The following is a 26,195-nucleotide window of genomic DNA, read 5'->3' as shown; positions in this document are numbered from 1 at the left end:
TGCTTTTCTACTGTGCTGTCTTGTGTCTGTATTGCTGTGCTTTGTCTGGTGTTGCACTGTTTTTGTTTTATTCTTTTATTCTTTTGCAATTGTTCTGCAATTTTTGCACACTTGCACTGTATGTAGTCCTGTCTTTATTGTCTGTTATATTTAGCACCAAAGTCTTGGAGGAACACTGTCTCGCTTCACTGTGTACTGTACCACTGTACATGGTTGGAATGACAATAAAGCCACTTGATTTGACTTGAAGGAGGTTGGTCCAGACGACACTTGTGCAGGTATGGGGAGGTCTGGGAGAGAGGGTGGTGGACTTTTTAATAGTCTGTTTAAAAAGTACAGCACAATGCTGGAAATTGAGCGGATGATGGAAATGAAGAAGACGTGTACCAGTTCTGAGTTTCGAGAACATGGTGATGTGCAGAGCTGAAGGAAGTACAGCGTGATGAAAACACGGGAACCAGGTGTGTAAGTTAGGTTAAGCAGAGGTGAAGAAGAGAGTGCAGGCTGGGTGGAGATGGGGGTCGGGGGTGATGTGTGATGAAGACGCGTTGGAAGTGAAAAACACACTGGGCTTAGAGTGCGGGTGTTTTATTTTAAGTCATTTTAAACTAACAGGAAACTGCTGTCATGTGTGCTTTTATCGTAGCAGCCGAGAGCGGAAGCGGCGAGCTGGCTTTGGCACGCTTGACGGGCGGTGGACTGCGATTGGCTGCCTTGTCTCCGTGCCTCCTGCTGTTGTTCTGATCAGATCAAGATGGCTGCTGTTGTCGGGGATGGAGAGTGAGCTCAGGCTGACATCCGAACACAGGCCGAGGACACGCGCACCGACCCGCTGATCTACGGGAGCCAAACCTCGGACCCGGACCGCCCGAACTCACTCTGATTCTCCGTTGAAGGTAGAGGGGCTCTGCTCCCGTCGCTCTCTCTGCAGCATCCTCCCTGCCATCGATCGCTGTTTGATTGACACGTCGCCGGATCGGTCAGAAAAATCAGATTAGGGTGATTCGGTTTGATTTCCGCCCCGACGGTAAAACATAAAATCTGAGTGCTACCGGTGTAATATGGGGCTTTTTGCTGGTTGGTTCGGGGGTGGTGGGAGGGGTGGGGGCTCCGGGCGGTGAATGGGTGAAGGTTATCCCGGTTACCGCGGGAGATAACGGCGCTGTTAAGGTGACAATGCGGCGGTGTTTCACCGGTAATGAGTCCGAGAGTCCGCTGCCCTCACCGGGACCAGCCGGGCCGGTCAGATACACCACTGCACGGAAACATGGCGGTTTCTTCATTTACAGTGTGGTTGTCATTATTAACACTGGACCCGAGAGAGTCAACATAATAACATAAATCATTAAATGACGTCATCAGGTACCTACTTATTCAGCTTACAATAAAACCTGATCAATCAATATAACTACAGACAAAAAAAAACTCCGCAGTTAATCGATCATTATTATTGTGACTGGATTAAAATTGTCTGATTTATCTACATGTATTTATTTATCTATTATTTATTTGTTGCTGGTCCTGAGCTGTAAACAGTGGGATTATCGAAGACGTCACTGTTAGCACATTAATGAATTCTGTGACATATTGGAGCTGCTCCTCAGACACAGTTATTGTCTGCTCTTCAGTATGAATCCATAAAGATTTCAGTATCTGTGACTCTGCTCATGCCGGCATCTCAATCTTTGTTCTGGGACTTTGAAGCAGCTCTGACCTTTTTCTGACTCTTCTGTGTGACCTCTGGCCTCTAGACAAACTGTCCAACAAGCTCCAGTTTTAAAATTTTATTTGGATGTTACAGATTAGCAGATCTGTGCCGTGCCCCTCAGTAGGCTTCCAGAAGCCAGCGAATGAGGAGAAATGGGTTTTAGTGTAAAAGAGGATGAGTTGAGGTGTAAAAGTGAGGATCCACGACTGGAGAAATCCTGGAACATATTCACCTGGGTTGTTTTTATCCCTCGGCTCCTGGCAGAAAGCTGTGGGCGTGTTTGTGGCTGATTAGAGGGAAACGCTCGCTCATGTGGACAGACCTCAGGCTGTCTGTTCATGGCGGTTTGTCCGTTAGATGATGACTTCCTGTTTTATCAGGCATAGAGCAGAGCCGCCAGCAGATCTCAGGTCAGCTTGTTTCAAAGGAAACTGTCTTCAGACACTGGCTGATGTCTGCACCACAGAAATGTCACAGAGATTTAAACAGGCTGCAGCTGCCTCTCACTAAACCTGCCAGCGCCTCCTGCAGGCTGCTCAGCTCCCGAAAACCAGGAGAAAAACTGACACTTCAGTGTGATTATTGACAAACAGGAAGTACTCAAGTACAGCTAATTGCTTTTATCAGTAATTAAGATCTTCTTTGTCTCATAAACTCAAACAACAACATGCAGAAACACGTCTTTGTCCTTTAAACAGAATTCAAATAAAAACTAATGATGAGGGAATGAGGCGGTGGTGGTGGTGGAGTGGGGGAGCTACGGGGGCAGCTTGATTTATACCACAGGACGGCATGTTTCTGCAGCAGGTTCAAAGGTCACTGTTTGGCTGCAGTTAGAAGAGCAACAGCTGAGTGAATCTAAGAGTTTCATCTCAGAAGTTCAGCTCAGTTTTACCCAGCAGGCCAAGCATTTCACTGCCGTGTTTGTTGTGTCAGCAGGGGGCGCCGTGAGAGACCGCAGACATGGACACTACCACGTCCATCAAGATGACCACGCTGGCCATCCAGAACCTGTTCAGCTACGTGGAGGAGGAGAACCTGTCCGCCCTGAAGGCTCACCTGGATCGCTTCAAGGAAGTGGATGGACGCAGTGACGTATGTAATTGCGCTGTGATGGTGGCAGCGCTCGCTTCACAGTCAGAAGACATTTTAGAGCATTTGAGCACAGATATCCCTCCTTTAACTGTATTTAATGACATTCATGTTCAGTGTCATTGTTTGTACTGTAGTTTTTCTTTGAATTCAGCTCATTAATGCTGTTGTATTATATTATTTTCATTTCTGGTCACTTTTTATTTGACTTTTATTCTTTAGTGATTTTTACCTTAGTGCTTGTTTTATTTTTCTGGTTTGTTTACCTGTTTGTTTGTGTACTTGCCTATGTGTGCAGAATGGTCAGACTCCTCTGATGCTGGCGGCCGAGCAGGGCAGTCTGGAGATCGTCCAGGAGCTCATCAGGAGAGGAGCCAATGTCAACCTGGATGATGTGGTGAGCGAAACGAGTGCTCTGTCACCAATGAGGAAAAAAAACCCTCCCCCATCCTCCGGTGCTATGGTTGCTAGGACACAGGTGGGCAAGTTGGCCGGCTCCTGTTTCCATGGTAACCTTGTCTGTGTGTATTTTAGGACTGCTGGTCGGCTCTGATCTCCGCAGCCAAGGAGGGTCACGTGGAGGTGGTGAAGGAGCTGCTGGAGAACAGCGCCTACATCGAGCACAGGGATATGGTGGGAGCAAAGCCTCATGGGAAATGTCGTGCAGAGAATGGAGTAGCTAAACCGAGGGTTAACGTGTGTGTGTGTGTGTGTGTCCCAGGGTGGCTGGACAGCTCTCACATGGGCTGCTTATAAAGGTCGCGTGGAGGTTGCAAAACTGCTGCTGGAACACGGGGCCAACCCCAACACTACAGGACAGGTAACACACAGACAACACAGGTAACACACACGGACGAGAGAATTGATTTTGGCAGGAAGATTTTGTTGTGTTTTGGACGGTTTCAGTCCACAGTGTTTCAGTGATGGTGCTGACATGTCCTCCTGTGCCCCTCGCAGCAGTACAGTGTGTATCCGATCATCTGGGCCGCAGGTCGAGGACATGCTGACATCGTGAAGCTGCTCCTGCAAAATGGAGCCAAAGTCAACTGTTCAGACAAGGTGAGGGGGCGAGAGCCCAACAGAGAGCACACACACCTGCATGACCTGACCTGAAACAGCAAGAAACCACAGGAAACAGTGCAACACAACATCCGACTGACATCAAATAAATTAATCTCTGTGGGCTCGAGTGAATCGAGAGTAAGAAAGTAAAAACACCTGCACAGGAAACGTCCTGCAAAATAACACCAATACAACAATAAGTAGCATGATGGACAACAACAGGAAGTGACACAACACAGGAGCACACACCAAACACTATGGCATATTTCACAATAAAGCAGCTCAGAGAGGTGTGTGTGTTTCGTGTGTGTGTTACAGTACGGGACCACCCCTCTGATCTGGGCGGCGAGGAAAGGACACTTTGACTGCGTGATGCACCTGCTGGAGAACGGTGCTGACGTTGACCAGGAGGGGGCGGTACGACCTTAATCAGCGTCACCACCTTCATCATCACCATCACTGCCGGCATGCCAGAATAATACGCGCCCACCTCTGTTAACTACTTCCTGTCTGTCCCCAGAACTCGATGACAGCACTGATCGTGGCGGTGAGGGGCGGGTACACGGAGGTGGTGAAGGAGCTGCTGAAGAGGAACCCCAACGTCAACATGACCGACAAGGACGGGAATACGGCACTGATGATCGCCGCCAAGGAGGGCTACACCGAGATCGTCCAGGATCTGCTGGATGCCGGCACCTATGTAAACATCCCTGACCGGGTGAGGCGCCAACAGGCATCGTCACGTGACACACGCGGTTTCAATAACAGGGAAACTAAACGGCGTCCTGTGTGTTCCAGAGCGGCGATACGGTACTGATCGGAGCCGTGAGGGGCGGGCACGTGGAGATCGTCAGAGCTCTGCTGCACAAATACGCTGACATCGACATCAGAGGGCAGGTGAGGTTTTGGAGACACATTTCCTTCATCACATTGGAAACAGTGAGTTCATTTCTTAGCTCATTAGATGTTTATGAACATGAAAAATCTTTCCCATTTCCCAATTTCATGCACGCTGCAGTCAGACTAACACAGATGATATTTTATAAATGTGTCATCATTACTTAATTCAGTTGCAGGTTTAGGTTTGATTGTTTTGGCACTTGGTGTCCTCCGCAGTTTTGTCTCTGTTTTGATTTGCTGGTGTCTTCAACATTCTGATGAGAAGGACGACTGCTGTTACTCTGCGAGCATTCAGTAAAGAAGAACTTGAGGATCGGAGCCAATCAGATGCAGCGTAAAGTGATGTTGCTAATGTTATCTCTCTGCTCCACCTCCAGGAGAATAAGACGGCTCTTTACTGGGCCGTGGAGAAAGGAAACGCCACCATGGTGAGAGACATCCTGCAGTGTAACCCCGACACAGAGACCTGCACCAAGGTGAGAGCCCAGCACACCTGAGAACACCTGTCTCAGAGTAGGGGGTGGGGTTCTGTGGTTAACCTGAGTTTTGCTTTCAGGATGGAGAGACTCCGCTGATCAAAGCCACAAAGATGAGGAACATCGAGATCGTGGAGCTACTACTTGACAAAGGAGCAAAGGTGTCTGCTGTGGACAAGGTGAGAGCCAGATAGACTAGGGGTGGCTGTGGCTCAGGTGATAGAGCAGATGACCTACTTATTGGAAGGTTGGTGGTTCGATCCTTGGCTTTCTACATGCCAAATATCCTTGGGCAAGATACTAACCCCAAGTTGCCCTCCGATGCGTTCATCGGAGTGTGTATGTTGGTTAGTTTGCACTTGAGTTTAGAAGTGCTTTTATGAATGGGTGAATGAATGAGGCATGTTGTATACAGCGCTTTGAGTACTCTGGGAGAGTAGAAAAGCGCTATATAAGAATCAGTCCATTTACCATTTACCAATCAGTCCATAGACACAAGCATCACGTGTATCTACCTGCCCTTCAAAGTAAAAGCAGGTTTAAATATTTAGCTTGTTTTTTAGTCTGTAGATTTGTCACAGAGTGAAATGAATGAACAGGTTACAGAGGACCTGATGCTGACACCTGTTTTCACAGAAAGGGGACACTCCTCTCCACATTGCCATCCGGGGGCGGAGCCGGCGCCTGGCCGAGCTCCTCCTCAGGAACCCCAAAGATGGTCGCCTGCTGTACCGCCCCAACAAGGCTGGAGAGACGCCGTACAACGTTGACTGCAGCCACCAGAAAAGCATCCTGACGCAGATTTTTGGAGCACGTACGTCTTTTTCTGTCTCACCTCATAGTGGGCCTGAACTGCACGCAAACGCAGTGTTATGGTTGATGTTTGCTCAGCTTTGAGTCTCTTCGTCACTCCTTCAACCTTTAAATGAACCTGGGCCGATCTCACTGCTGAAACTTAAGAGTGAATCAGGTGAAAGAAGCTGTAATTGGAAAGTATGAAGTAATGAGGCAGCTTTACATGGTGCTTTGTGTTTTTGTAGGCTGCGGCTGCTCAGGGAGCCAGACTGGATATCCTCAGCTTGTTACACATAACTGGATCAGTCTGCAGTCAGAGATCAGAATGTTATGAAGAAATCAAAGCCTGGCCTCAGTGCACAGCTCACAGTGATAACATCCTCGGCTGAAACCAAACTTCTTAGTTTTTCTCATATTTAAAAGTTGTGAGACTGTTTCACTATGTGGATCATTCTAAACAGTATCCCTTATAAATGTAGACCTCAAAATAATCTGCAAAACTTTCTCAAAAAGATAAGAAGATAACCCCCCCTTTTAATTCATCCTGACCAAAACCAGCTTCGTAAAAGGTAGGCACTCATCAACAAACACGCGTAGACTACTTAATTTAATAGACTACTCATGCAGTAAAAACATTGAAACCACAATAATGTCTCTAGATGCTGAAAAAGCGTTTCCAGTTAACTGAAAATTTTTATTTTCAACTTTGCACAAATTTGGTTTTGGAAACTCTTTCATAAACTGGCTAAAATTATTATATAATTCCCCAACAGCTTGCGTCAGAACAAATGACCAAACATCCTCCAGCTTCTGTCTCCTGAGGGGTACCTGGCAGGGATGCCCACTCTCCCCTTCACTGTTTGCAATTTTTATCAAACCACTAGCAGCAGCTGGTAGTTTGGTCCTGCCTTCGCTATTGTGGTTGATGTGGAGGTAGGGATTGGCTTAGGCATCTGGAGAGTCCTTAGGGACATGTCTGTGAAGGTTCTCAGTCATCCAGGTCATCGTAGTTTAAGGAGCTTGGAAAGAAAAGCGTCTGGACTTCTTTAAGTTGGTTGAAAACGTTTCACCTCTCATCGGAGAAGCTTCTTCAGTTCTAGGGTCAAAAGGTGGAGAGTCCCAGATTTAAGCCCTGTGGGAGTGACCCCCCCAAGGGGGACAATGGACCCCCTAATGATCCTCTACCTAATCACATGAGCCAATGTGTGAAAACGGATGTAGGTCACAATCAGCCAGAGTTTCGGGTGAGCTCATTGTGAAACCTAGCCCCACCCCATTAAGTGATTTCCTGAGGTCACATGGCCTGGGATGTGAGTGGGCGTTAAGGCGTCTGGGAAGGGATCTCAAAACTGGATTATAGATGGCAGAGAGTTGGTGTCGTAAACCCCCGCCTCTGTTCAAAGATGGTCGCTCACAGTGGACATAGATGGCTTCTTTCACTCCTCTTTCAAACCATCTGTCCTCTCTGTCCAAAATGTGAACATTGGCATCCTCAAAAGAGTGTCCTTTATCCTTAAGGTGCAGATGGACTGCTGAGTCTTGTCCTGTGGAGGTGGCTCTTCTGTGTTGTGCCATGCGCTTGTGAAGTGGCTGTTTGGTCTCTCCAACGTAGAGGTCTTGGCATTCCTCTCTTACTTAGGGACATTTTCCCTGGAGGGCTTAACCCGGGGGTTGTGGTCATGAAATGGTTAGGGGGTGTGGTGGCTCTTAGATGGTGTTTCCCTCGTGACTGCGTGCTGCAGGGCTGGGGGAGGGTCTGTGCTGGCAGACGTAGGTTACTGGCCTGGTAGCCTGGCTGCCCTGGGTGGGTCTGGGGCAGGCGTGGGGGCTTGGGGTTCTGGGGGTGCTCTGCCTCCGGGCTGGGGCCCTGGCTGGACCTTGGAGGCTTGGGTTACCACCACGGTGCAGGGGAGGCATTCCCCCTCTGTCCCCTTATGGCCACTTGTGCCTCAATTTTATTCCACACATCCACATTATCACCCTCTCATAACACATACATATAGGGCCTTGGGAACGGGCACGTTATACAGCGTCCAGAGGATGGTCTGTGTATTCAATGTCACCTCGGGGCTGTGCTGACACCTGCTGTTCTCTGGCAGGAAGCACCATGCCCTCCCGTGTTCTAAATGCACTTTAGAACAACACGCAGCAACACTACACATCAGCAGGTGAAGGGATGTATGGGGTCTTCACACACCCCTGTTCTCTGCTAGCCATCAGGGCGGAGGGGCTGGGAGGAGGTGTTGACCGTCCGATTGGGGTCCCGGATGCGGGGCCTCCCTGCTGCTACGGAGCCGGGGGCGGTCTGATTGTCTCCATCCCGGGGGAAAGGGTAACATCTCCTGGGTCTAGTTGCTTTCTACGGGCGAAGGTACCTGGACCCGGGGTATAGAGTATGTTTGGGGAGTGTGATTGTGTGTACAGTGTCCATTTGTGTCTGTCTTCCCGTTGGGTGAGTGCTGAGTATTCGTATATGTGTGCATGAGGGTGGGAATGCAGGTTTGTGTCTCTGTGTGCCTGTTCGTCTGTGTTTATATGTCAGGTCGGGTCTTAGACTGCACCTCTCTGGGAACATCTCAGGCCCTCCAAGGTATGGAGGCCTATCTATCCTCACCACACTGCCTGATGTGTTTCAGTGCGTTGGTGGTTCTTGGTGTCCGGGGCTGGGTGCTCAAGTATGTACCAGCTCACTCCCGGTGGCTGCGTGGCGGGGCCTGGTGCCCGTGGCTTGGTCGGACCTCTTCCGGAAAATAAAATAAATAAATAATAACACCAAAGGTCGATCAAATGGACCAATACAGCAAGGCTGTGATGATCCACTTGGTAAAGTAAATCTATTGGGTATCCTTGTTGGCCTTCGGACAATTTTGATGGCTAAAGAACCAAATAGGACAGTCAAAAACAAAAAAAACAAAGATGAAGGAAAAACTTGTAGTTTATCTGCAATAAGAGCTGATTTATGGTTACTGAATGCAGAGTGAGTGAATGAACAGTAAAGTATCATCAGCATATTGACATATTTACACCCACTCACAGGAAATAATGTCATGAGTAGAAAATGAAGTTCAGAAGCTGCAGGCTTGAGTTCCCTCTGCACTCTCTGCTCATTCAGACTTGGTGTTTGCTGTAAATTGATACAAAGAGTGAAATCAGCCACGCTGGGACTGCTCCGCAGGCTCGTGTTAAACGATCAGCTCATCTTACCAAAATCATTCTGACTCCAGAAATCTGATTACAATGCCACAGCAGATTACTTTTATCTGTTCTGTCCTCAGGGATCCTCAAATCAAAAGAATAAAAGACTCTCTGTGTCTCCACCCCCTCCAGGTCACCTGTCGCCCTCGGAGACGGACGGTGACATGCTGGGCTACGATCTGTACAGCTCGGCGCTCGCCGACATCCTGAGCGAGCCCACCATGCAGCCGCCCATCTGTGTGGGTCTGTACGCTCAGTGGGGCAGCGGCAAGTCCTTCCTGCTCAAGAAGCTGGAGGGTGAGTTCGTGTTCGCCACGCTCGCCAGGCTCACCACGCTCGTTACACTAAGGGTACACCTGGCCAACACGTACTGACACTCCTCTTTCTCCTCAGATGAGATGAAGACTTTTGCTGGGCAGCAGATTGAGCCGCTGTTTCAGTTCTCCTGGCTCGTTGTCTTCTTGTCCTTGCTGCTCTGTGGCTCCATCGCCATCATCCTCGGCTTCAGTGTGGACCCCAAGCTCGCCATGGCGGTCTCCCTCAGCCTGCTTGCCCTGCTTTACCTCTTCTTTGGTGAGAAACGCTTCGATGTTATGCCGCACGTTAACACATGACCTCCTGTACTGCCACCGGTGTTCACATAACCTTTTACATTCTGTAGTGGTGGTGTACTTTGGCGGCCGGAGGGAGGGAGATAACTGGACGTGGGCGTGGCTGCTGAGCACCCGCCTGGCGCGGCACATCGGGTACCTGGAGCTGCTGTTGAAGCTGATGTTCGTGAACCCGCCGGAGCTTCCGGAGCAGAGCACACGAGCGCTGCCCGTCAGGTAACGCCACCACATAGGGAGGTCATGATGTCACAGTAATGTCACGCTGATGTCATGATGATGTCACTTGTCTCCTGCAGGTTCCTGTTCACAGACTATAACCGGCTGTCCAGCGTTGGAGGAGAAACATCGATGGCCGAGATGATCGCCACGCTGTCGGACGCCTGCGAGCGAGAGTTCGGCTTCCTCGCCACACGACTCTTTAGAGTGTTTAAGACCGAGGAGACGCAAGGTATTGCATCACGTCCTGTCTGGCAGCCTGCGCTTCTTGAGGTCACCTGACCCAAGTCCAGTTTGGCTCAATCTCTTCTTCTTCGGTGCTCTCAGGTAAGAGGAAGTGGAAGAAGACGTGCTGCGTGCCGTCCTTCATCCTCTTCACCGTCGTGCTGGCCTGTCTCGTCACCGGCATGGCGCTGCTGGCCGTCTTCAAGGTGGATGGCGAGAACCGGACAGTGAACGCGGTGCTGATCGCCATCGGCAGCGTGGTTGGCCTTGCTCTGCTGCTCAACTGCAGGACGTGGTGGCAGGTGACCGACTCGGTGCTGAACTCGCAGAGGAAGAGGCTCCACAGTGCCGCCAACAGGATGCACAAGCTGAAGAGCGAGGGCTTCATGAAGGTGAGGAGAGGACACAGTCTATGGAGCGGCGAGGGGGTCTCCTTGAGCCTGAGGGTCTTTAGTTTCAGTGTTTTTAATCCTCTGATGTCTCTGGTGGAGGGAAACAAGAGGCGGGGGCAAGGGTGTAGCTCAGGAGTCTTCCTGGTTCTGAATGAGCCCTTGAACGTAATTGGCTGGTTCTGCACACAGGAAAAAGCTTCATGTAGTTTGTGTGCTGTGGTGAACTTTCAGAATAAGAGCATGGGGGTGGTCATTTGAGTTTGTTAGTGTGAGCTCAGAGACTGAAGAGTCTGTCTGAGCTGAATTCTGATGCTTCTGCACACTTTCTCCTGCAGGTCCTGAAGCACGAGGTGGAGCTGATGGCAAGGATGGCGAAGACGATCGACGGGTTCACGCAGCACCAGACGAGGCTGGCGGTGGTCATTGATGGGCTGGACTCCTGCGAACAGGACAAAGTTCTGCAGATGCTCGACACGGTGAGACGCTCGCACGGCTTCATTCAGTCAGTGTTTTTAAAGATAACGGAGCAGAAGCATGGACACAGTCTGACCTCATCGTCATCTTTAACGCAAACGTTAGCTGTGACATCACAGCCTTAGTCAAGCTGAATCGTGTTTTCATTAGATGAATGTGATCAGTCGGAACAGCTCAGCTCTCATCACGTGGGTCAGATTTACTTTGAAAGGGCAGAAAGTTGCCTCAGATGGTCAGTGTGGGCATGTCCCTCCTGCAGGTGCGTGTGCTGTTCTCCAAAGGGCCCTTCATCTCCATCTTTGCCAGTGACCCGCACATCATCATCAAGGCCATCAACCAGAACCTGAACAGCGTCCTACGCGACTCCAACATCAACGGGCACGACTACATGAGGAACATCGTGCACCTGCCTGTCTTTCTCAACAGCAGGGGCCTCTCCAGCGCCAGGAAGATGTGCACTGCCACGCCCACCAACGGAGACGTCACCACCGCCGATGGTATCCACACACACAATGACTACGTTATACGAGACTTGCAGTTACATCGCTTTTTATCGTAGCCGATTAATGAAGCGTGAAGGTGACATCAGCAGCCTGTTGTCACATCCTTCTGCTGTCACGTGACCGCGTCTGCTCTGAAATCATGTTCGATGAAGTCTCACAGAGATTCACTCAGATTCAGTCTGGACCTGAAAATAAACCTTCGGTTTTATTTTTCTTACTAAGATAAAAGTATGAATTAGAGGAGCAGGAGTGCAGAGGCTATTCTGTAATCCCAGAATATCTGCACACATCATACTCACCTCTGTCTGTGGTTACAGAACGACATAATGTTTACATCTGTTTGTGTGTCAGCAGGGTGGCATGAGGAGCTAGACAGGAAGCTGTCTCAGCACAGTCTGGGAGAATTAACCAAGTTTGGCAGCAAGACGACGCTCAACCGTCGGGTGAGTGTGTGTGTCTGTGTGTGTGTGTGTGTGTGTGTGTTAATCTAATGACTTGCAGGTGGTCTCATGTTTCCTCTGATTGAATTAAATCCAGCTGCTTTTCAGGTTTTAATTTGAAAAGGGTGTGATGTGATTAGATGTGATCAGGTCCGTTTATTGACTGTGTCAATGAGCTGCTGTTTCTTGATTGACAGCTTGTGTAAATATACTCTATCCCTTGTGCGTGTGGTCATGTGACCTGTGTGGTGCACTTTGCAGGAAACGTACCGGCGCCGCCAGGTGCAGCGCTCGGTGACGCGTCAGATGTCGTTCGACCTGACGAAGCTGATGGTGACGGAGGATTGGTTCAGCGACATCAGCCCACAGACGATGAGGAGGCTGCTGAACATTGTCTCCGTCACAGGTGACCTCCATCACCTTCATTATTAGCAGGACACGGTCTGACTGCCGTCAGCCCGTCTGCCACTTCCTGCTGATCTTGTTGGTTCATTCCAGTATTTTTCATTAAAAAAACATTTTTATTATTATTATCATAATAATAATTCAGTTTTTAACCCCGCCTGCTCCTGTCCAGGCCGTCTGCTACGAGCCAATCAGATCAGCTTTAACTGGGACCGCCTGGCGTCGTGGATCAACCTGACGGAGCAGTGGCCCTACAGGACGTCCTGGCTCATCCTGTACCTGGAGGAGACCGACGGAGTCCCTGACCATGCCACGCTCAAGACCATCTATGAGAGGTCAGAGGTCACCCTCCCTCCACAGGTGTAAAACGACACTGCGTCAGCTGATCAGTGTGTCCTCTCTCCCTAAGAGTGTCTAAGAACATCCCAACCACAAAGGACGTGGAGCCGCTGCTGGAGATCGACGGAGACGTGCGCAGCTTCGAGGTCTTCCTGTCATCACGGACACCTGTCCTTACAGCGAGGGACATTCGCACCTTCCTGCCTTGCACCGTCAACCTGGACCCCAAACTCCGTGAAATCATTGCAGGTACGAGTACTGCTCAGTACTGCTGAAAATACTGCTCAGTGTATTGCTGACTGTACTTCCTGTTGCTCTCATGAGCATGGCGTGATTTGATGACATCATCAGTTTGAGATTCCTCCACAGATGTTCGCGCTGCCCGTGAGCAGATGAACATGGGCGGAGTCACGTACCCACCCCTGCCCCTGCAGGAAGCTCAGCCCCGCCCCACATCAGTCTACAGTCAGGTGTCGTCGACGTGCTCGCCCTCCGCGTCCTTCACCGGGCCTTTCAACCCACCGGCGGGGGGCGTGGTCTCCCCGCCACCTCACAGCAGCTACTACAGCGGCATGGCCAGCACACAGCATCCCTTCTACAACAGAGTGAGTAAAGGCCCCGCCCCTGCCCACACCTCATGATGTCATTGAATCCTGTAGGTGGCTGAGCAGCAGGTAGCGTAGCGATGTCATCGGTTCACGTGACGACTGTCCCGCCTCAGTCCCTTTCATCGTTTGTGTTGTTTTGCTTGATTTGATTTCATTTCCTGTTTCACTGAATCCCTGCTGTCTCACACAGCCCACCGATCAGCTGACAGGCTGCCGTCCAGCTCCGTAGAGTAAAAGGAGTCGACAGAAAGCTTCACAGAGAGTTGAATAAAGTTCAACTTTCAGCTAGCTTCAGCTAATGATGATTTTTTTATTTTGAATGCGTCAAAAGTTTTGACATCATAACAAAAAAAGCACAGAAATACAAACAGAAACGACAAAAAACACAAATGTTCATGAAACACATTGAAATAAAAATTCAAAGTTTCACATTCCTGTTTTATTCTTGTCAATTGTCTGCTGACGCTGACCGGGTGTCAGGCGGCAGGGATTCGCTCTTTGATTTGACAGGTTTTTTTATGTTTCATCACATCCACCGACATTATTTAAATTTTTCACCTCCTCCCCCTCAGCCATATTTTCCCCACCACCTTTACCAGCTGCCACGCCCACTCGTGGCTTCCTTCCCACCACACCTCCATCCACGACCACCTCCTAAAAGCTCCTTCAGCAGGGATGCCGCTGCTCCCGCCGCTCCTGTAAGTACGGCCGTAGCTGGAAGCTATGACTCAACATGAACGTTTTTAACAAGTTTCTATTTTTCTGATATTTCGTCTTAAAATGTGAAAAAATAATGAAACTTGTCTGTTTTCAGTTTTTGAATCTGAAACTTAAAATGTTTAGTTTTATTACCTGGTAAAGAAGAAACACATAAAATATTTTAGAATAAAATCTTTTCGAAACTCCGCCCACCAGATGTTTGTTTGCTCAGAGGTTTTCCTCTAGAAATCTAGAAAGAGTCTAAGTCAGAGTTTTAGTTTTCTTTGCTTGTGGTCTGTGAAGGCTCCTCTGTTTTCCCCTCTTTTACTGCTGCTGTTATTCTCCTCTTTGGTTTCTGGAAACACTGAACCAGTGGCGGTTTCTTAAAACTGTGCCTTCAGTAGAAATCATTGTGCTGTCCTGTCGTTCATCTGTGTTTCCTCATGTTTTCATCCCCAAACTGTCTGTCTGTCTGCAGTCTAAGAGTTCTTCTTTGAAAAGGAAGCAGGTATTTAACCTTACCTAACATGACCCTCCTTGTCTCTTTCCCTCCTTCCTTCCTGAAGTGTCCACAGCAAGCGTCCGCGTGTTTTGGTGTTGATCGCTCTCGTTCAGCCAGCTGACAAATCGGCCTCAGAAGTTTTCTGTGAGGTTCTCAAGGATGTTTCAGACACAACAGGTTCCCACAGGAACACTTGAAACATAACAAGTGACTTTTTATGAAATACTTCGCTTCACAACTGAGCATGCTCTGTTTTTATTTAAGGAGCAAAATTTCTGATTTGTAGTTACAGTGAAATGAAAAACAGATCCAAGCATGAACATGAGCCAGTGATTGAGCCGTGACCGATCTGAACTTCAGCCGGACTTGAGCCGGATGCTGTGGACCAAAGGAGGAAGTGTTCCAACCACTACAACCCCCCAGCATGCACCTTGCCTCTACTAGCATGTGGCTTCAAAAAGTAGTAGTGGCATAGATCAAAAATTTGTTGTTTGATCTATTCAGAAACTTTAACTTGACTTTTGACCCCTCACTGCTAACCCACACAGCTGCTCACCACCCCAAACTCCCCCAGCCCCACCTCTGCATGGTGAAAAAATGTCCTGACTGTGAGTTAAAGGTGCTCACAAAGCTTTAAAACATCTGTTGGACAGTAATTTTCTGTACGTCATTGGGGACATTTCTGTGTTTCAGGCCACGTTTCAGCAAAAAGTTATCTTAAAATTAAAAATTGGCCTAAAAGAAACAGATGAGTCCTGTGCTAGCTGTGCTAAGTCACGTGACATGGTTATCCAGATCCAGATAAACTGTACATCAGAGGTAGTACAAAACATGGACGTAGCTTCTGGGTCCAAAAAATAAAGCAGTCACGTGTGCCTTAAACTGTTTTGGATTTTATGGCCGCCAGGAGGTGACACTGTAAAATTTCTTCTGGTTCTATAGAAGTCTGTGGGATGACCTCTGACATTTATAAATACCTTCCTTATGTTGCTTAGTCTCTCATATCGGGTCAAAACAAGGTTATTCAATAAATTTTGGTCATTCTGAGCATGAGAGAAAATTTTCCAATTATGCATGATGATTTTCAGAGCTGCTGCTCTTCCTCACATCTGATTTCTAAAGACCAAGTTAACAGTGGTGAAGCTGATCAGTGGGCGATCTCACAGTGGCTACATCCGTCTTTTACATGTCTGTCAGGTGTACTTTTACCTGAGTTAGCGTTTATGTTTTTAGTCTGGTGGAGTCACTGAAGAGAAATGTTGAGCTAAAAGCATTAAGCTCAGGTTGAGACTTTAACCTGCCAGGATTTGGATGAAGTTTCTATTCATCTCACAGCTGGATGTCACATCTGAAAATAATGACATTTGTTATTAAAATCTAAAAAATGTTGGATATTTTTCCCTGGGAAATATATCTGTGTTCAGGGCTCCGCCTCCGTTGCGTCTGCCACTCCGCCCGTCCTCCTAAGCTCCATGACCACAGAGGCTGTCTGTGAGCGCGTGCGGCATATGGAAGGCATCGACCAGAGCATGATAGGACAGTACACCGCCACCATCAGGAAGGTCAGTGACACAACTTCACAGGAAAGCAGAAAGCCAGGGACCTGAGACTGAAATACAAATGTTTTTCATTTTCAGGCAAACGTTAACGGCAGAGTTCTGTCTCAGTGTAACATCGACGAGCTGAAGAAGGAAATGAACATGAACTTTGGAGACTGGCAGCTCTTCAGGGCAACGGTCAGTCCAGGCAGTGAATGCATTAATAATAATAATAATAATAATAATAATAATAATAATAATAAACTTTATTTATAAAGCACACTTAAAAACCAAGGTTATGCCAAGGTGCTTAACAAGTAAGATAGAGAATAGGTGGAGGATAATAGAAATAGGATCAAAGTAAGTACTAAGTATGCAAGCAGATAACTGTCACTGATACATAGGAAAGCAACAGTTACAGAGCAAACAAGAATTTAAATGAGCATAAAAGTGCATGATATAAAAGAAATATTAACTAGAGGGAAAGGTAAGATTGAATAAGTGGGTTTTTAATCGTGATTTGAACAGTGCAATGGAATCAGATGCGCGGAGGTCGAGAGGAAGGGTGTTCCACAGTACCGGGGCAGCCAGAGCAAGCGCACGGTCACCCCGGGACTTCAGTCGAGATCTGGGTTGGGTCAGAAGTAGTTGAGTGGCAGATCTGAGTGTTCTAGCAGGAGTATGTGGTTTGAGAAGTTCACTAAGATAACTTGGCGCTAATTTATTAATAGTTTTGAAAGTAAGGAGTAATATTTTAAATTGAATACGGTACTTTATGGGCAGCCAATGCAGGCTAGCTAGAACAAGAGTAATATGGCAAAATTTCCTGGTACCAGTCAAAAGGCGGGCTGCTGCATTTTGGACTGTTTGCAGTCTAAGAAGAAGAGAAGAGAGAAGACCGTAGTACCAAGAGTTACAATAATCCAACCTGGAGGTCACAAAAGCGTGAATAAGCTTCTCCAGGTCCTCATAATGCCTAGCCTTAGAGATAAGGCGCAGTTGGTGGAAGCTAGATCTCACTACAGCAGACACTTGCTTATCGAGTTTGAGCGAGCTATCCAGCAGTACACCCAAGTTACTGACATAGTCACAAGAAAAGCTAGCAAAGGAACCCAGGGCAGCACAGAGTTGGGCACGAGGGATATTACTGTTGAACACCACAATCTCAGTCTTCTTATTGTTTAAAACGAGGGAATTACTCAGGAACCATTCTTTGACCTCCCGCATGCATTCTTGAAAGTAGTGCAGGGACACAGCAAGGTCGTCAGTAAGTTCAAAATAGATCTGTATGTCATCGGCATAACAGTGGAAGGCGATATTGTATTTTTCAAAGATTGCGTCTAGAGGGAGCAAATACAATGAGAAGAGAATAGGGCCTAAAACTGATCCTTGAGGCACACCACAACAGACCGGAGCGGAGGAAGAGGAGAAGGTGCCTAAGTGAACTGATAAGGATCTATCAGCGAGGTATGATTTAAACCAGTCGAGGGCAGTGCCTCTAATACCCAGTGTGCTCAAGTCTTAGTAATAAAATGTTATGGTCCACCGTATCAAAGGCCGAAGAGAGGTCCAGTAAAACTAGGACCATAGAGCGTCACTAATGCTAAGAATATCATTAGCATTACTGACTAATAGCGTAAAATTATCTCCATATAGGTGAATTTTCTAAAACAGAAACCCTGTAGCAGTGGAAAACCAAAAAATTGGGGTTTATTAAAACAGTTTTCAGTGACCTGCAGCAGCTTTTGGGTTCATTTCCACATAAAACACATCTTGGTTTACTGCTATGTAATGACTTAAAATAAGATCCACCTCCTCCTTCCTGCTGAAGGTTTTGGACATGCGTCACATTGAGAGCCAGGTGCTACATGAGGAAACTGCCAGCGAGCAAGGTAGCGTCATTGGCGGTCACATCGAGCCAGTAAGGCGAGTGATGGCTCCACCCCACGCTGGCGCCCCGAACACGGATGCATCACCAATGTACAGCTTCAACCTGAGCTTCGAGGAGCTGAGCACGGTGGGACTGGATGACCCGCAGCGACACGGAAACATGCCGTGGATGGTAACTATAGAACATGTGATCTGTGATGTCAGATGTGAGGGGTCTGATGCTGAAGAATGTTGTTTTCTGTCTGTCTTCAGGGTGGCGCTCACAGAACCGCCAGCATGACCAGTCTGAACTCGCAGGAGTCCTCCAATGACATCTCCAAGCTGACGGACAAGCAGCAGGCAGAGTACCGCGATGCCTACCAGGAATACATCGCCCAGATGGCCCAGCTGGAGTTGGGCGTCATCACTGGGGAGAAGCCCATCCAACCACAACCGGGACAGTTCATGACATCATCATCTGAGGATAAGAGCAAGGATGGCACCGAGCAGGATGGACGCAAATCCTTCAACAAGAGGAGCAGCAGCAAACCAGCAGTGGACAACACTGACTTTGCTTCCAATGGTGAGGCGCTAGATCCCATCAGAGAAGAAGACGAGAAGGGTGACCACGGGTCTTCCAAGTCAGTGCTCACCCGCAAGTCCTCAGCTGAAAGAGGCGGGCTGTTCCAGGGCGCTGCTGATCTCAAGCTGAAGGCCAGTGGTGGGTTGCGCTACCAGAAGCTGACCAGCGATGACGAGGAGTCTGAAGAGTCGGATCACGCCCCCCTGCTGAAAGATGGCAAGAAGGTGGTGGACCCCAAACTGCCCGGCGGTTCACTGGCGCTGAAAGGGAAGGACTACCTCTCTGATGCCATGCTGGACAAGAAAGACTCGTCTGACTCTGGCGTGAGGTCCAATGAGAGCTCGCCCAACCACTCGCTGCAGGACGAGGAGGCGGACCTGTCGCAGCTGGACAGGGCCAACCTGATTGAGCTGAATGAAGAGAGCCTAGCCCGGAAGCGTGGCCTTCCCAGCAGCCTCAGCGGCCTGCAGGACCCGGCGGTGGCGCGCATGTCCATCTGCTCCGAGGATCAGTGCAGCCTGCTGGCGAGCAGCCCGGAGGAGAGTTGGCCGTCGTCCAGGAGCTACAACCTGAACCGCACGCCAAGCAATGTCACCCTCAACAACAACACCAATGCCCAGCAGGCCAACCGCGCCCGCCAGCCCCCAGAGGGCTCCACCTCCTCCAACCCCTCCTCCTCCACCTCCTCCACCAGCGAGGTCATCATCCCCCCGAGCTCCGGGACCACCACAACCACCACAACTTCTACTCGGCCGGGGCCAAACAACGAGAACGTCAGAGTGGTTCACTTGAAGCGTGGCCTGAAGCCCGGAGACCCGCCGGAGATCTGCACTGTGTCCTCCGACACTGTCACCTTCGGCGAGGAGCGTGAGAGCATCCTGTGACCTCACAGCGAGGAGGGGAAGAGCGCCAAGGGTCCACTGAGAGTCGCCTTTCAACTTCTGCAACCAATCAGGACTCTAGAATGGTTTGACGAGTTTGACGAAGAAAAAAAACATTTGATCAGTGAAAAAGAAAAAAAGCTCAATTTGACTGAAAAATTATCAAAAATCTGAAATTAGGAAGAAAAAATATGTTTAGAAGTTTTGGACTTTAAATCTGAGCAGAAGAAGAAGAGTGGCTGCTGGAGGACCTCAATTTCAGTGTTAATGGTAGATGTTTGTGCATGCTCACCTGTAGTCCGTAGGTAACATGAAGCTTCGTAGAGACGTAACGTGAAGCTGCTGCATGTTGTTATTGTCCTGCTCTGATGTGATTGGGCGCTTCCGGCCTGTTTACATCGTGACAGAGTTCATTATTGATGCTTATCGTTCACGCCCCTGAAAGCGATCGCCACTGACATCGCATCCAATTGTTTAACAGCGAGAGAGGTGACTTCCTGCTGTCAGAACACCACAAACTAATTGGCCAATTAGAGACAGACACCTAACCTATTTAGGGTCAAACCAGCCAATGGGAATGATCTGGTGTTTCATCAGTTAGAGCAAGGTTTCCATGGTGATACAAATCACCAGCTTCCTGTGAGTCCAGAAACATCAGCAGAGCTTCCTGATTGTTTAGTAGAATATCCTTCAAGGACCAATCAGGAGAAAGAGTTGGAACAACACCTGCTCTAACTGATCAAACAGTGAACTAGCACCCTGAGAAATTACCTGGACAGGTGAGCGCAGACTTCCACTTCGCCCCCTGGTGATATTCAGCATTACAAATGGGTTATTCACCCATTGCTGAGGTGTACTGCAGTCAGTTATAATCAGAAAAAAACCTTGTTAACTATTTTGCAATGATCTTCGTGAACGAGTATTTAATCGGCTTTTTGTGTTTGGTGTCACACTGACGTGGTGCTCTTACAGTGAAGTGAATCTGTGATCATGTCGTTTGGTCTGAAAATCTTTGAAATCATGGATGAGTTTAACGTCCTCCAGTCATCAGGAAAAAAATTCTGACCAATCAGCAGTGAACGTGAGCTTTGTCGGACATTTATGAACGACAGGAAATGAAAATGAAGATACCAAAATTATCCAGATATCTTAAGATTTCAGAATAAAATAACAAAAATAAATGTTTCCTTCAAAATAAATAATGAATAATATAGCTGTTTTCAGTGTTAGATTCTAAAAGCATGTTTCTGTAACGCTGTCGTTTGTGTCTCGCGCTCTCAGTGATCATGTGACCTGTCTCAGGACGAAGTTAATGGAAAAAATGTTTCTGTGAACTAAAAATAAAAAACCTGCATGTTGAAAGTATCAGAGTACATTTATTGAACAATGAACACAGTAGTGAGCATTTTAAATAAATAAATATTTTATTTTGTTCTGAACACTTTTTAGGAACTTTTACAGGAAATTGGACATAAAGAAGCAAAAACAAATATTTACAGTTTCTAAAAGACATTTTTTATTTTTGTGTGTTTATTTTTTTATTTCAGTATTTCATTTGGATTTTTTAACTTTTGGCCTTCCTTAGTTTAAAGGGAAAAATCCAAAAACTTATGCTAGGTTTCTTATTTTCATTTTACAGACCCTATACTTTTTTCATTTGAGTGGAAAAATATTTTTATTAGAATTAATGTTTAAAAATATTTTCATAAACTATTTACATTTCAATATTTTAAAAGTTTCAGCCGTTAATGGACAAAATGTCTGTCCCCACGAGTTTGAAGACATGTCTGAGACTCAAAATATGGTTTTAGTGTCAGGGTTACAGTTAGGTTAAGGTTAGGTTTAAGCTCAGGGTTAGAATTGGGCATTCATGTTGACTGTTAGGGTTAGTGCATAGGGGAAGTATTATCTCAATTAGATGTCCCCACAAAGATATAAAAACAAGTGTGTGTGTGTGTGTGTGTCCTGGTTTGGATGTTCCAGCTGGATCGGAATGCTGTTACCATGGGTGATAAGATGCCAAACATCTGCCTCTCCTGCAATCACATGACTCTGATCCGCCTGGACTATAGCAGGAAACAGCAACAATGAAACATGGTAAACATGTTGATGGTGAAGATGTGATGATGATGAAGGCTGTTCGTCCTTTGTCTGTGGAGCTGAAGGATAATTAAAGTTTTTAACAGTGCTTTATTTAAAACTGCAGTTCATCAGACAGTCTGAAGCTGATTAAATGTTAAATCAGAGACGTGTCAGCAGGGGGCAGAATTTGCTGCCATCACATAATTCCCACAGTGCTGAGCGGCCCATTGGATTGTGACACAGACCTGTTTTGACCTTTTATAAATGCCTCAGAGTCTGTCAGACACATGCAGGGGAGGGGGGATGTGAAGGAGATTTGAGCACCCGCCCTTTCAAACATCTCTGCACGGCCCTGGAGTCTGTACTGATACATCTCTGGGGCATGACTAGCATAGACTGCTAACTATTGTAACTATGGCGACGCTCCATGATCTGCCATTATTGCAAAAAATGGTCCACAGGAGTGACTGGAATGACACAACTCTCCCCTTCATTGACTCTAATTTGAGCCAACCAGGTAAAAGTGAGGGTATGATGTGAAATGTAGGAATGAACTGAACCAAATGAGCCTGCTGATGTTCATCAATTACTTCCTGTGAGGAAATAAATCTGTTGATGTCTCCACTTCACAAACAAATAAGCAAACAAACATTTGTGGCAAACAAATCTAAACCATTAGGATAATTTTAAAAAGTTGGACTTTAAAGACTTCATTTTCTTCACATATTTAATTTGACTTCTTTGGACTTCTTAAATTCAGATTTATATTTGGATTTAATTGGATTGGATATATATATATATATATATATATATATATATATATATATATATATATATATACATATACATATATATATATATACATTTCACTTTTTATTTCTAAATGCTGACTTTGTTCAATAATGTATTTTTTCTTCATTTACAATTTTTTTGACTTGTGAAGTTTCTTCTTCAGCTGCTCTTTTCTGAAACTGCAGGAGCAGAGTGGAAGATGGGAGTTGTTGTCCAGCAGGTGCCACAGATGAGCTGTTTGAAGATATTTGTTTTATTTAATTAAGTTTTATTTTGTATTCTTTTATTTTTTGAGTTATTGTTGTTAATTTATCAAACATCACAAATGTAAACACAGCTGATCAGTCAGTTGACGCTTAGATGTCCTCAATCAGCTTCAAAGAAGGTTAGAAGCATGATGGGAAATGTAGGAAGAAGTCTGGGTGACTTTGTCTGTGAAGGTTCTCAGTCATCCAGGTCATTGTAGTCAGTGATGGAGGAAAGAAAAGTGTCTGGACTTCTTTAAGTTGCTTGAAGACGTTTCACCTCTTATTTGAAAAAGCTTCTCGGATGAGAGGTGAAATGTCTTCAAGCAACTTAAAGAAGTCCAGATGCTTTTAAAACATGAAGCTCAAAAATGCACGTCAGTGAATGCATTGCTATGCAGATGAACTTGATGGCAGTCCCTGTGGGGTGTCAGTGAATGCATCGCGGCTGCTGCTCTGATGTTTCAGATAAAAGCGAGTGGTTGATAAGAGTGCGATTTCACGCTCCGGTGAAAATATGCAAACACAGCAGAGGAAGCCAATCAGAGCTGGGATCAGATCCCAGATGTTCGCCTCCACAACTCACCAGACACAAGGCCACACCTGCCAGCCTGACAGGGGCGCTGCAGTCACTGTGGTCTGTGATGGTACCGGCGTCGGCTCCTATGTGTTTGTTTCTCTTCATGTTTTACTGGTTACTTTTCGTTTGTCTCTGCTGTTCTTGCTTCAGACGTCAGTGATAAAAAAAAACCTCCAGGCTGAATTTCATTAAACTTTTTGAGGAGGTGGAGTCGGCCCAAGGAAGACGAGCTTTACCTTTGATTTCACAAAGCTCTGATTTTTGCAGGAGAGGCGACACGTCTTCAAGAAACCTAAAGAAGTCTAGTTGGTTTTCTTTCAAGCTCCTTATACAATATTTATTTTGTGGTTAATTACTCACATGTTTGTTGGGAAGAGACAGTGTTTCTGGTGCCGACCTGCTTCACTGATCTATTATTGATATGATTCACTGCTCAGCCTCTCGGACTTTTGCTTCTTTCTGCTGCTAAAAGCACATTTTTAAATATATTTTTACTTCCCCAATGACCTCATCCTCTCATTACCCAGAATGCCGCTGTGTTGGCCTCAATTATCCAGAGCAGAACCTTCAGATTTATCAGGCCGGTGGGGATCCAGCTGCCTTTAATCTGCTGCCAAACATCTGATCAGAGAGTAGTGGGGATAGAGAGGTGAGCAGTCTGACTGTTTCCTCTGATTTGACCATGAGCAGCGACATGCGCTGAAGTCAGCTCACTCCAAATCCCAGACGTTTCCCGACCTCTGTGATGTATGCACAGGTGAAAACCAAGGAGGATCTTCTCTAACAACCTAGAGGTGAAGGAAAGTATACTGCTCTCTGATTGACTGTTTATCAGGCCTTGATGTCAGAGTTAACAACCAGCAAACAACTGAACAAAGACAAACTATGCTCTGCAAACAACAGCCAATCAAAACCAACCTTCTCAGAAAAGACACCAGTAAGGTGTCTGAAATCTGTGGTACTCTTGACCTTAGACATTACTGCACATAACACAATAATGTATCTGATACACTTGTGTCGTCACCATTATCATCATTATGTTGGTTCAGGATCAACACTGCTGACCAGTGGAGAAAATGTGGAGAAAAAAAGAAAACGATGGCTTGGTTTGTATGAAACTCAAAAGTGTTTTCTTTATTAATTTCTACAATATAACAAATAAAGTACCAAGCTGTTAACATTTGAGTGTTTGTGGATGTGAGTGGAAGAGTAATCTGCAGAGAACCTTAAAACTGGGCCAAACCGACCAGTGCGTGCAGTTTTTATGATCTTTCGAGCGTTGGCTTTAAAGTTATAGGGTGGTACTAGCTAAAATAACTGTCCAGAGGCATTACCATAATGTGTGACAAGACACACACACACCTGGTTAGCAGGTATTGAGCTCTCCATTTGCCATCTAAGCAAACTCCATCTTCATCCCTCCTCCTCTGTATATTTACTGATAACACATTTTCACAGTGCGTAATAAAAGCATGAACATGTTGCTGCTTAGGTCAGGCCAGTCCTCTAAAACAGGTTTGAATATAGATCATTGGGACTTCCTGCTTAAATAGAGGTTAGATAAAGGTCCATGTAAGGTCATCATTTTGAGACAGAGCTTTTTAGAAGTTCAGACCAAACATCAATAGGAGTTGGAAAAAGAACAAAAGCTGCAGTTCCTCTAGCGTCTAGCAGAGGTAGCAGTGAGTCAGTCAGTAGAAATAAATATGTTTCCACCTGATACAAAAACTCTTTTGGTATCTATAGCTAATTTAAAAATTCCGTTATTAGGGGTGTGGTCTCTGTGACGGACAGGTGAATGGTGATACAGGTGGCTGTAGCTGCTAGCTGTCTGCTAATTTCACCTGGACTAGACCTCTGGCCCATGTTTGTGCTGTTGGAGCCTTTTTGAACATTTTAATGACATCATGTGACCAATAATATGATTGCTGTGAGGTCATTGTACTAACAGATGGTCCAAGAAGACAGTACTCCAGTTTTGCATCTGATGGTACCAAACAGTCTCTGGCTGTAGTACAATAATCAAGAGTTGGCTGATAACAGACTGTCCTTTTTATTTTTTAAATAATTTTTTAAAAATTAAAAAAAAATGATAAGACTGTCCACAGGCCAGTGAGTTGTGCTGTAGCGGCCATGTTTGTATAACATCTTTGGGACTGTTTAAGGGTCCTGGGAATACTGTAGGTCAGAGAAGGTCCTGTTTTTAAAGCTGCGTGAGGAAAAACCCTCACAGTGCCTCCGATGATGTCACTTTCTCTTTTCTGACTCCTTAAAAATCTTAACTTCTTGACTCTTTCATGATCATTTTTGAAGTCCACTGATTGTTAACATGAGTCATGTGACCACTGAAAACATCATGCCCTGCTCTGCCTTGCTCTGATAAACTGGGAGGACTAGTTCACACTCTGGAAACGCCAGAAGAGGTCAGACATCACTGGGGTCATCAAAGTGTGGAAGCTTAATCTCATTTAATGTGATGCATGCCTGCAAACAGCCTCAGAAACACCAGACGTGAAAAAAATAAAGTTTCACTTACACAGACAGGCTTCAGATGTCTCAGGTGCAATTATGCTGTCCAGCTGAAACATATGGAAGAATCTATATATAGATATCTATCTCTCTCTATCGTGTGATTAAAAATTTAAATCTCAAGAAATTCTAAATGATCACAGCATGAATTAAAAATTAAGTTACTGATCATTTAGAGGAAAAAAAGTCCAAATGTTGCTATGGCCTCTCATTGTGTCTGTGACACAAATTGTGTTCACCGTACGAGGCTGTAACCATCGATGACTTCGCGTCTGTCCACAGCAGCAGCTCATTTTGCACAAATCTGCCCGACGTGGACTGAAAACGGAGTTTGACCTAACCAACAGTCAAAAACATGAACATTACAAACTGATGGAAGGTTTAATAAAGCAGCAGGGCTCTTAAAGGAGCCAATCAGATCCCAGGAGGATCAATAATGAGACAGAGGCGCTGA

The 26,195-nt window shown here is 46.4% G+C and overlaps 1 protein-coding gene across 8 annotated transcripts; it reads left to right on the top strand.

Annotated features, from left to right (window-relative positions):
• The first annotated feature begins 708 nt into the window (after positions 1–708).
• Positions 709–20,870, top strand: kidins220b (kinase D-interacting substrate 220b). 8 transcript variants are annotated; one of them, XM_080881819.1, is made up of 30 exons: positions 709–896; positions 2,648–2,803; positions 3,099–3,197; positions 3,335–3,433; positions 3,522–3,620; positions 3,758–3,859; positions 4,181–4,279; positions 4,383–4,580; positions 4,661–4,759; positions 5,140–5,238; positions 5,319–5,417; positions 5,875–6,052; positions 9,361–9,525; positions 9,622–9,801; positions 9,890–10,055; positions 10,136–10,287; positions 10,383–10,672; positions 11,008–11,148; positions 11,406–11,643; positions 12,004–12,092; positions 12,351–12,495; positions 12,667–12,829; positions 12,904–13,082; positions 13,203–13,438; positions 14,014–14,139; positions 14,619–14,648; positions 16,067–16,204; positions 16,280–16,378; positions 18,012–18,242; positions 18,323–20,870. In XM_080881819.1, the coding sequence occupies exons 2-30, from the start codon at positions 2,672–2,674 to the stop codon at positions 19,514–19,516; spliced, it is 5,265 nt and encodes a 1,754-aa protein (XP_080737945.1). In that variant the 5' UTR covers positions 709–896; positions 2,648–2,671; the 3' UTR covers positions 19,517–20,870. The 8 variants fall into 8 exon arrangements, with proteins under 8 accessions (XP_080737945.1, XP_080737943.1, XP_080737944.1 ...); XM_080881817.1 differs by having other exon boundaries at positions 12,001–12,092; XM_080881818.1 differs by having other exon boundaries at positions 2,645–2,803; positions 12,001–12,092.
• Positions 20,871–26,195: the final 5,325 nt, after the last annotated feature.

Source organism: Rhamphochromis sp. 'chilingali' (genome assembly GCF_963969265.1).
Source record: "Rhamphochromis sp. 'chilingali' genome assembly, chromosome: 5".
NCBI lineage: Eukaryota > Metazoa > Chordata > Actinopteri > Cichliformes > Cichlidae > Rhamphochromis > Rhamphochromis sp. 'chilingali'.
Note: the sequence above shows the minus strand (reverse complement) of the source record. Positions and strands in the feature narration are given on the sequence as shown.

What these genes read in the sequence shown, in the direction of transcription:
- kidins220b (XM_080881817.1), top strand. Translation starts at nt 2,672, where the DNA reads ATGGACACTACCACGTCCATCAAGATGACCACGCTGGCCATCCAGAAC. An exon ending in ATGTCAACCTGGATGATGTG is followed by an intron (nt 3,198 to 3,334) that starts GTGAGCGAAACG and finishes TGTGTATTTTAG; the next exon opens with GACTGCTGGTCGGCTCTGAT. An exon ending in AGCATCCCTTCTACAACAGA is followed by an intron (nt 13,439 to 14,013) that starts GTGAGTAAAGGC and finishes CCTCCCCCTCAG; the next exon opens with CCATATTTTCCCCACCACCT.